We start from the raw sequence: 12459 nt of genomic DNA on the forward strand, positions 1-12459 counted from the left end.
GTTCTATTTATATAAAAGAATCATATTGTTGGCTGTTGAATACTAATGGTAGGAGGCCATAACATATAAGTCTTGTTATTGTTAACTGAAGGTGAAACTATCAAATTGTTTTAGGCTGTCAAACGTTTAGTCGTGATTAATCAAAATCCGCATACAAAATAAAAGTTTGAGTTTGCCTAATGTATGTGTGTGTAATTATTATGTATATATAAATACAGAGAGTTATAAAATAAAGAGAGTTATGTTATGTACAAATTATTTTAATTTATATATAATATAAATTCTATAAAAATTATAATAAATGCATATACTTGTAAATATTTCTTAAATATATACATGAATGTGTTTGTATTTATATATACATAATAATTACACACAGTACACACACAAAAATAACATAGAAAATAAAATAATAGAAATATAAAAAAAATGAAAATTAATGACAAAAGCACATAACACAATTGCTAAAACTTAAACTAAAATTAGAACGAAAGCTGAAAATATGAAAATGAAAACTTATATTAACTCTTTTCCCACCAGCATTTTTAAAAAGTTGCCAGCCACTGCCAGCATTTTCTGCTAATTTTCGCAAGAATTTTATGGCCCCCAGAATATTTTGTTATATGAATATCTGAAAATACAATAGAGGGTTTGCACTTATGTCACGGTTTGGTCAGTTACCCGAATACACAGGCATACTGGTCATACTCGGATGTAAACAACAGCATGGATTGCACTGTTAATATACTACTGAATATATTGTTCTACTAATTTATGCTGTCTAAACCACAGAAAAAAAAACATGTGGAAGCTGCTAAATCATATAGAGAAGGACTTAGTAAGCAGGAAAGGGTGCAGTATTTTGACAAACTAAAGTTAATAGGTGATAAAGATACATATACGAGCAGTGTTAACATATTAGTCTAATATTTCACCTAGCTGACTGGAAATGATAAGAACAAACATGAATGTTGTCAAGATTCTTGCCCTGGAAATCCTGGTTCAGTTTTCTTCTTGATTTTTAATAACTTTTGGTAGTCTATAGTACTGCAAATGTTTTCCCTGGTCTGACTAATTAGTACAGACCAAAACATGAAAATAATTGACCATTTTCAGCAGCAATGATCAGCAAAATTTGCGAGTTCCGTTCAGTTCAGTGGCATTGTTTACATTCAGTGCCGCCAATATGGCCGATTGATGACACGTTGTGAAAACCCTCTATACATCAAAATTAAGAACTACTTTAAAAAAAAAAGTTTTATTCTAGCTTCAAGCATTCTTTTTTGTATCAACACTTGAATGTAGGTAAGCTGAGAAAATCGTTTTTATCAAAGACTACATCTGAATCATAATTAGTATGATGATCAAAGCATAGATGCTTCTCAGTCCTTTACCACTTCCTGGAGTGACATTTCACTCAGTAACATTAGGCAGTTTTCATTTATATGCTGTTGATGATCACATTATTTTTCAAATGCATATGCTTACATATGAGATCGCTCGTTTCTGTGTCTTCCTCGCAAGTGTTTTTCATTGGGAGATTCTGGACTCATTTAGGAGATGCGTAATAGCGCCTCCTAGCATATATAAGTGAAAACATGGCAAAAATGGAAAATTCTGTGTTTGGCGGAGAAGTGTTGTCTCGTAAATAACGGAAAACTCAGGCATAATAGTTAAAAAATAAAGCATTAATTTAAATTTGTATGTTATATATGTTATTTAGATTTTATGTGACTGACTGAATGCTTAAAATGTAGCTGAAATTTACTTTACATTTAACCTTTCCATAATGACTGTGACTGTGAATGACTGTGAGCACAACCACATTCTTCAACCCAAGTCACTGCTGAAACATTCAGGCAGTGACAATCGCAGCTAGTTGGTAATGCAGTAATGTTGCTACTGAGTTATCACTGTGTCAACTTGGAGTGAATCCTGCATTCCATACACACATGGAATAATAATTTAGGGTATTTATTCCCGCATTTAAATGTGGTTGTCACTCCCAAAACTTTGCAGTGTGTACATGGCCTGTGTGTTAGGTTTCAGCTGAGCTCATTGTGGAGTGCGAAACTGTCAACACTTTGATTTGTAGGCGTAATTAGCACATAAGAGCGTAATAAAAAACAGGAAAAGACATTGTGCTTCAAAAGCAGGTGTTTGCCATGCAGAACAATGTGAGCGTATATTTGTACAGCGTATATTTTACACAGCACACGGAATTAATCAGACATACTCATTTGAGATCGTCCACATTACATAACAGCCCAAACATCAGCCTTCGAACATATTAGCCATTTCATTTGTTTGGCAGGACAAATGAAGTCTTTGCCTCCAAACTACAGAGGTACAGAGAAAAACAGAACCCACGCAGAACAAAACCCCATTAGCATCTGCGTCATCACAAGAAACATTATCGTTTCGTTTCCAGCTAACGTTGAGAGCACAGCCTGCTATCTGTATGACCTTGACTTTGACTGGGCATGACAACCTGGCACCCCATGGCACAAGAAGAAAGATGTGGGGAAATGGGCTACGCATGAGAATAATCACAAACTATGAACGGATGTGTCGTGCTGCGTAACGGCATGCCTTGCCCTCATAAAAGATTCATAAAAGTGCCGGCTTCTACTGTATGTTTTTAATTTGGAACTGGACAGATTTGATTATACAGTTTTTTGTTCATTCACAATGACTCCCAGTGTGTGTTTGTGTGTGTGTAATCAGTGGAAACGTGTAAGGGAGAGAGCACCATATCCTGCCCTGAGGTTGCCTGTTATACCACCTGCCAGCTGCCACACACACACACACTCATACACACTGCCTCAGGGTAGACCAGACTGTAAGATCCAATTAGCAAGGCCATAGACCATGCCCAGAGTCAATGTGGAGGAAATTACCATTTATGAATTCTCTTTCATACACACACACACACACATATACCTGTAACACATGCTTGCGTTCTCTTGTGAGATTCGATTTAGATGTTTAGATGCTGGCAGGCTGCTTTTATCAACACACGAGAGATAGATTTTCAGTTTCTATAACTCTGAACTGCTAACGTGCAAGGGACGCTTGGTATGTAGCAGTGTATAATTCCTATAGAGGAATTAGGAAACGTTCCATGAAACGGAAGACAAGAGAAAGATTTTGCCTTTTTTCTCTCTCTGTCCTGCTCGGCTGCTTTTTATAGAAGCTGTGGCTGGAATCACACATCATTTATCATTCTCCACCTCATCTCCCGCTCTCCCTCTCTCTCTCTGTCACTCGCTCTCTCTCATTTTGTCTGACCTTTACATCTCACTCAGTTTGGGCTAATGTATTCACAGAGTGTGTGCGTATGTGTGTGCCATGGCGGGCTAATGCTCTAATCAATGAGGGGAGGTAATTGGAAGGTGATTGTTTGGGAGCCCCTTATCCAAGATCTATTGGCAGACATAATATATTACACAAAGAGATTTCAACTAGCAGGTCTGATGCAATTCAGAGGAGAGAGAATAGAACTGATTTCACACGATGCATGCTAAACAGCTGTTCCAAAAATGAAAATGACAAGAGAGCCTGTGATTGGTCAAGGTATTTGATTTTCTCAAATAATTGATGATGGTACACTGCGTGTGGAAACGATGTTGGTTTTGTTCAAAACAAAAAAAGTCATCTAATATCATATTCGTTCCCAATTCAGTAGTATGCAAAATATCATGCTTCTAACTGTAATGCAAAAAAAATAAAAAATTATGCTGATTTTAATAAAAACAATTCTGTCCATTAAGGACAGAATTTTTAATCACTGTATTACAGTAATATATATTTTTGCACATTACAGTAAGAGATATTGGGGGTGAATGTGCTTAACTGTCATGCCAATATAAATAAATAAATAAGTGGCATATACCAGTAATATATCAGTTTTCTTATATAATATATCATTTTTTATTTTCTTTTGATTATTTCTTTTGAGCATAAAATACAATATGACCAGCACATTGTCACACAAAAATAATTTGTTACACAACAATAAACATATATAACAATAAAATATCTAATTTCTTAATATTTTCTTTTGATTTTAAAGTAAAATATGATATGACTGGCATATTGTCATATTCACCCCTAATGACCAGTTAAATCGAAATTACAGTTATTTAAATGTCAATAAAAATAAAATATAATATCTAATTTCTTATTATTTTCTTTAGATTTTTGAGTAAAATACAATATGACTGACACATTGTCATATTTGCCCTTATTTAACCAATTAAATAAAAATTATAAAAATACATAATATCTAATTTCTTATTATTTTCTTTAGATTTTAAAGTAAAACATGATGAATGGCATATTGTCATATTTGCCATTAATGACTTATTAAAATTAGTTGTGTAATTTACAGGTCAATAAAAATATATAAAATCTAATTTATTAATATTTTCTTTTGATTTTAAAGTAACATACAATATGACTGGCACATTGTCAAATTCACCTTAATGACACATCAATAAAAATACTTGATATCTAATTTCTTAATATTTTCTTTTGATTTTAGAGTAAAATACAATATGACTGGCTTATTGTCATATTCGCCCGTAATGAGCATTTAAATTAAAATTAGAGTTGTGTCATTTACACATCAATAAAAATACTGGTAACACTTTATAATAACTGCACACTATGAATCATTAATTAAGCATTAGTAAATAGTCAACTCATCCTTTATAAAGCATTGTCCCAATGTTAATAGTCATTAGTAAGCAGTTTATAAATACAGCTATAAATGCCTTGTTCCTGATTTATAAGCATATCTATTACAAAGGAGATTTAAAGGCTCAGTTGTCTACCTAACAGAAAAAATAAACAAACACAACACAGAGGGATACGGAACTCAGAAATATAATATAAACTATATTTCTGTGTTCTGTATCCCTCTGTGTTGTGTTTGTTTAACTTTTCTGTTTGAAAGATAAATGAGCCTTTAAATCTTCCTTGTAAATGCTTTACAAGGTATAAATAGTTCTCATCTTAGATGAGCTCACAAAAATAGATAGCTGGCAACTACTAAATGTTTTATACTTGACTTAATCATGAATTACAGCAGGAATAGGTCTGAGCAACATGTTACACATTATCATGTGTCTAAATAATAAGATTTATAAATGAACATTTAAATAGTTTTTTAATAATTTACTTACACTTTCTAAATTATCTTATGAACCACTGACAACTAAAGAACTAGTTTGTAAATAATGTAATAATTTAGAAATGATAAATTGATCATTAATGAAGTATGAAAATACAATTATTAAACATTATAGATATGCTTAAGAACAAAACATGTATAGCTGTATTTATAAACTGCTTACTAATGCCTATTAATGTTAGAACAATGCTTTATAAAGGATGAGTTGACCATTTACTAATGCTTGCAAGTATGATTCATAATGTACAGTTATTATAAAGTTTTACCAAAATATTATATGACATCTATTATTTTCTTTTGATTTTAGAGTAAAATAAGATATGACTGGCATATTGTCATATTTGCCAACAATGACTAATGAAATCAAAATTAGAGTTGTGTCATTTACAGGTCAATAAAAATACATCATATAACATCTCATTTCTTATTGTTTTCTTTTGATTTTAAAGTAACATATGATATGACTGGCACATTGTCATATTATATATATCATATTTGAATATATTTTTATTGATGTGTAAATGACACAAATCTAATTTTGAATTAATTGGTCATTAAGGCGAATATGATATTATATTATAATATCTAATTTCTTAATATTTTCTAAATATTAAGTATTAATAAAAATATGATACTTTTATTGATGTCTAAATATTGATGTATAAATGACACAAATCTAATTTTGATTTAATTTGTTTATTAAGGCGTTTATGACAATATGCCAGTTATATCGTTTTTTGCTGTAAAATCAAAAGAAAATATTAAGAAATTAAATATTTTCTTTTGATTTTAGAGCAAAATACAATACGACTGGCATATTGTCATAATCGCTCTTAATGAGCAAATGACCGTTCACAAAAAGCTCAATTGACAGGAAATCTGACCAATCATAACACTGAATCTGCCGTCATGTCTGACAAACAAATCAGACAGGAGAGTAGATTAACTTTGGTGGACTTAAACTTGAAAAACATTGTGTATTGCCATCTTTTCACGGTTAAATTTAAACGTTATGATGTTCATTCATGTTCATTTCATGCTTTAAGTAAATATGAAAAGACAGTTTGTTCACCTGTACAGCTTAAACTGAGACAATACAGTGTTCTGTCACGACACAATAAAGAGACACAAAACGGTATTTATTGTTTGAATTCTTAAAAAATGACAAAATCTAAAAGCTGAGACTTTGTTTCATACCAGAAGTAACCTGCTCTTTCTCATCTGTTGGCGTGTTGTCAGTTTACTCTTTGCTCTGCAATGTATTTTTCAGTGCGTGAGAACATGATGTGTAGTGCGAGAGTGACATTGTTTGTCAGACATAGCAACAGTAACTAGGGAGGGAGGGTTTTTGCGAACAGTCAATGTGTCATTTACACAATAAAAATATATAATATCTAATTTATTATTACTTTCTTTTGATTTTAGAGTAAAATACGATATTACTGGCATATTGTCATATTCGCCCTTAATGTCAAAATTAAATCAAAATTTTACAAGTAAATAAATAAATAAATAAATTAGAAAATATATATAGCTTTTCTCTTTTTGGAGCTTGCATCTGTATCTTATATGCATGTACTGTTGTACTGTACATTTACAAATTTATGTCAATTTTTTTTTTTTTTTTTTTTAAATAACAAAACTAGCAATACTATGTACTGTAGCAAATTCAATACAAGTTCATTCAGATTCGTCAGTGTGCTGCTCATGCTTATTTATTTATTGATTAGAGATTTCCCTTCCTAACCTTCTATTGATTGTGAAGAAAGGAGATTTGTGGTTTTGCCAACATGTGACGTAAACTAAAAGCTACTGGCTGTTTTCAGAGGAGACAAAGTCTTCAATATGTTCCCAACTTACTGTTACAAAGTATGTAAACACTAAAAAGAAAACTGCACTTGGCAAACCATTTCATGGCTTTTAAGCCTATTTTATTTTTTTTTGTCGACATCTTACATCTTTATTCAATGATTTCGACAAAGTGGGACAATGTGGAATTCTTTCTTAAAGCAGATGGTTTTTAAATTTATTGCTGTCACTGTCGACAATCGAACCCATTATCTTGACATTGCTATTATGATACTTCGCTGTTGAGGTACAAGGACACTCATAACTATAAAAAAATACTCCACCTTATCGGACCCTTGTCATCAAATGATTGCAAATCATGATATTCTGTGTGTGTTGGTGAGCGAAGTAGGAAACAATTACTCACACACATACTGTAGGAAACCCTCTGACATCTCAGTCAGGTGATGTTTTTCAAGGCCAGTGTCTCTGTACGTCTGGATGATGCTGATGTATTCATGTGACACGCACTGTCCCAGTTCATTCAGTCATCTCTTCAGCATGTCTGATTGGACCGTTCGCATACACCCAAACAACTGTGAACACAAATCTTAAACACACAAGACCCGAGAAAACATATTTATAGGTGAGGGCATTGAGGAGGCTAATGGCTGTTTTGTGCATGCAAATCTTTACCTTTAAAGAAAAAGACAAAAGAATCTCCTCTCCTTCTAAATTAGGTCATATCTGAGTGTAGCACACTGCCACACAAGAACTGTCGCCCCGGAAACCAGAGATGCCCCACAGCACTCTGGGAGTATGACTGTCACACTCACTCAGCACAGCAATTAGGGCCCACACACACACAGACTCAAACTGTAACACACACTTAACATACCTGCATCTATACACAAATGGCAAGATACCAATTCTATATAATATCCCACTGTCTGACAGGTTGAAAAATAAGAGGCAAAACGCATGCACACACCTGAGTCCGTCAGACAGCCGCTTGTCATATAATGATTTCGTGAAGCTAAGGTTGGAAACTTAAAAAGCTGAAGTGTGTGTTTGTGTGCGTATGTGTGCATTTTAAGTGCCCCATGGGTTTGGACTGGAAGGTTTCCATGGTTACCCGTTAAGGGAGATGTAACTGCGCTTTAAGATTCTTGTGTGTGTTTGTACATGTGTCAGTTGTGTTTTGTGTGTGTGTGTTTGTATTTCTATAGGGTGTAATAATTATGAAATATGACAGAGATGTCATGTGCTGGTCATCCGTATGAGTGCATGTGTTCCTGCCAAGCAGGATTTGTCAGAACTGTCTTTCCCTCAGCTTTTTTGTGCCAGAATTTGTTCTGCTCTGTATTTTCAGCCTTACATGTACATATGACCTACATAAGACTTACATTTGAACAACAGCATGTGTTCTCCTATGGGGAGCCCACATTTTGAGTCTTTCAGCTTCATTGAGATTGTTGAGTAAAAGTTCTTTTTTCTCTCATTTGATGAAAATGGTATTTTAGGGCTCATTAATTTTTATTGTACATATCGAACAAGTACATACGGTTCATATGCCTAATGTCAGACTGATATTGAATGAATTGAACAGATAGTTTTGCTTTATCTGTCTGCATATATCGTTTTCTCTTTCTCTCTCAGGTGTAACAACCGAACTCAGTGTGCGGTCGTTGCTGGCCCTGATGTTTTTCCTGACCCGTGTCCTGGAACGTACAAATACCTGGAGGTTCAGTACGAGTGTGTGCCATACAGTAAGTTCTTGCACACATACAGATTAAAGTAAACTTTGTACAGCTTCACTATTGCTATTTCTCATACTTAGGGACTTGAACAAACCTCTAATTTTAAGTATTAAACTTTGGTGCATAACTCATTCATTTGTGCTACAGGCTATAGACATGAATTATGTTGAAAATTGTGTGGCTTGTTGAGAAGAGGCGTGCTATTATTTCTAAAAGATCCATGAATGCGTCAAACTTAAATTAATATTCTGGGTTTAATACAAGTTAATACAATCAACAGCACTTGTGGCATAGTGTTGCCATTGTGTTACTATAAAAAAATATTTAGATTTGCCCTCAAGGTTACAGTGGAAGCAAAAGGCAATTTTTTAAGAATAACAAACAGAAATGTAAAGCTTATAATTTCATGAAATCACCTGTATTAATTCATTTTCTGTGTATTGTTTGACCTGTAAAGATATTTTTAGCATTTTATAGCTGTTTTAGTGTTTTAGGGGTTTTAAGAAAGTTTTACATTTTTAAAATTGAATAAAACATTGTTAATGCCCTGTGGCCATGCATTTGAAACAGTCAGTATTTTAACATTTACAAACTGATCACATTCACATGCACATCCTCGCTGTAACCCAGATTTACAAAAAAAGGTAACACTTTACAATAAGGTGTCATTTGTTAACATTAGTTAATGTATTAACTAACATGAACAAACAATGTACAATACATGTATTACACTATTTATTAATCTTTGTTCATGTTAGTTCGCAGTGCATTAACAAATGTTAAAGGAGAAGTTCACTTCCAGAACAAACATTTACAGATAATGTACTCACCCCCTTGTCATCCAAGATGTTCATGTCTTTCTTTCTTCAGTATTAAAGAAATTATGTTTTCTGAGGAAAACATTTTAGGAATTCTCTCCATTTAGTGGACTTCTTTGGTGCCCATGAGTTTGAACTTCCACAATGCAGTTTAAATGCAGCTTCAAAGGGCTCTAAACAATCCCAGTTGAGGAATAAGGGTCTTATCTAGCGAAACGATCGGCTACTTTGGTAAAATTACTTTTTAACCTCAAATGCTCGTCTTGTCTAGCAGCTCTGCATGAACTCTGTATTTTCCGGTTCAAGACAGTTAGGGTAGGTTGAAAAACTCCTATCTCATTTTCTCCTCCAACTTCAAAATCGTCCTACATTGTGGCAGAAGTACAGACCTAGTGTTTACAAAGTGAATGTGCAAAGAAGATCAAACTCCCTTCACAAAAAATGGTTAAACAGCGATGTAGGATGATTTTGAAGCTGGAGAAGAAAATGAGATGGGAGTTTTTCAACCTACCCTAATTGTCTTGAACAGGTTAAAAAGTATATAAATTGTAATAAAAAAAAATAAAAAATAACCGATCAGTTTTCTAGATAAGATCCTTCTTCCTTGGCTGGGATCCTTTGAAGCTGCATTTAAACAGCATTTTGGAAATTCAAACTCGCAGGCATCATAGAAATCCACTATATAGAGAAAAATCCTGAGATGTTTTCTCAAAATATTTTTTACGACTGAAGAAAGAAAGACATGAACATCTTGGATGACAAGGGGGTGAGTAAATTATCTATAAATATATCTGTTCTGGGAGTGAACTACTCCTTTAAGCTCTGTCGACAACTTCATTTGTGGAATAAGGATGATTACCACAGAAAATGTTTTAGCTTTATCCCTACCTTTTTTTGAATAGCAGAAATTGCGGCTATAGAAACACTTGGAATGTGAAGATTGCATTTTTTACATTAATTATTCAGTAACAGCCTGTTTATTATTTGAATTGCTCTTTTTGAGGTAGGAATTCTTTTCTTGGTAGATGAAAGCTATGCTTTACTGATGTAATTCCATTGTGATTCCTGTAAACACTGCTTTACCGATAGTTACGTCATGACCCTTTCTGGTATTATCGCAAGTATGGTGTGATATTTCCCAGGTTTACTGGCTGTACTGAGGTTAAGTCGTCATGACAAGCTGGTTGAAATATTGGATATAACTTTAGCCAGATGGCCAGTACACGATTCACATGCCAACACATATAATGTGTGGCTGTACTTCAGTCTTTTTTTGCCTGGCCGTCTGTACTTTGTAAGTGCCTCATTGTACCTGCAGTTTTTGGTGTTCTTTTTTAAAGAAACTGTGGTAATGGACATTAAAAATGAATATTTACACCACAAATAATTTCGATTTTGAGCTTGGACATTGAAGACAGGAGCATTTTCTGAAATGTAGCCCTCACAAGTACAGAAAAAAACTAGTGCACTCACATGTACTTATATAAAGAGCCTCAAGACCATAATAATGACTCCATTAGTTCAGGTTTTTATTCACTGAGTCACTGTCAAATTTGAATATCAAATTGATTAGAAACTTTTGTACTTTCCTAACAGCTTAGCATTGCAGTGATTGCTACCTGGCATCTCAATCAGATCTGTCACCAAATATGAACTTGTACCTGACAGAAAAATACATATGAATGTACTTCTGTCGCATTTATCTGCTGTCGTCCGACCTCGTCCCTTGCCATGACTCACGGGAAAAGAGCCTGTCAATCATCTGAGGGTTGAGCGATGTGGTTTCAAGTTCTCACGGTTTCTGTGGGGTTGGTGTTCCAATCTGGGGTGGCCATGGCAACGGTGACGATAAATCAGTATCGTATGACTGCGGCACTGGCAGGAGGAAAAGCCTGAATACACTTACACACTTTGTCTCACCTACACATTCGCATACACACACATACTGATTCACAAATGGGTGGAATAGCAGAAAGACGGTGGAATTTCTTGCACAGAGCTAAATGACACAAAGGACACACAGGCAGGATGCACACACGGTTCTTTTTGACCATAAATCGTCCTGCGCACATGGGGTCGTGAAGTGTGTGTGAGTGCTCATAAGTGCATACATGTGTGTTTGTGACCATCTGGTCAGAAAAAAGCCTTAAACATTTTTCCACAGGCCCACTAATTAGTGGGGAGGTCCATCATACGTACAGACATGCACACAAACAGTCTCACATGCACACACACAGGCAGGTAATTTAATTACTTCAGTCTTAGAAACCCATGGGAATATGTTCCAAATGTTTTCTTGAGGTTTTCCTGGCTTTCTCTTCTCCCCTGTGATGGAGGAGTTGGCAGAACTCCAGTCAACCTTTCTGCTTTGGCCTCAATATGGGATGTCTGTTTTACCTACACACTCAAAAAACATCACCTCATATAGATACTCAGTACCTGCTCCTTAGATCTGTGTGATTAACTACTGTCTTTATGGAGGGAATAAAGTAGTTTTTAATCCTGCGTCTCTGTAAGTCGTCTTATTTACGTTAAATTGATAGTTCATCCAAAAATGAAAATTCTCTCATCATTTACTCATTCCAAACCCAGCTTTTTTTTCTTCTGTGGAAGGCGAAAGAAGATAGTTTTAAAAATGTTCCAGCTGTTTTTATCTGTACAATGTAAGTCAATAGGGTCAAAAATAACCCAGCTGATTTTCATTGTATGGACAAAAAGAAAAAATGCAGACATTTTCTTTTAAATTATTCTTTCTTTCATCTTCTCTCAAATTATTTTCTTTTGTGTTACACAGACAAAAGAATTTGATCTATGTTTGGAACAATATGTGACCCTGGACCACAAAACCAGTCTTAAAGGTGCAATAGGAGATCTTGGAAAATGCTAACTTTGGCCT

At 34.3% G+C, this 12459-nt stretch overlaps 1 protein-coding gene across 6 annotated transcripts in view; it reads left to right on the plus strand.

The window, feature by feature from the left end:
- adgrl3.1 (adhesion G protein-coupled receptor L3.1) overlaps nt 1-12459 on the plus strand; it is a 136874-nt gene that overhangs the window by 39406 nt on the left and 85009 nt on the right. For all 6 annotated transcript variants that reach the window (XM_051123744.1, XM_051123833.1, XM_051123916.1 and 3 more), the window contains exon 4: nt 8645-8754. In XM_051123744.1, coding sequence (XP_050979701.1) covers nt 8645-8754 — 110 coding nt within the window. The remainder of the gene's footprint in view (nt 1-8644; nt 8755-12459) is intronic.

This window comes from Labeo rohita, chromosome 1 (assembly GCF_022985175.1).
Source record: "Labeo rohita strain BAU-BD-2019 chromosome 1, IGBB_LRoh.1.0, whole genome shotgun sequence".
NCBI lineage: Eukaryota > Metazoa > Chordata > Actinopteri > Cypriniformes > Cyprinidae > Labeo > Labeo rohita.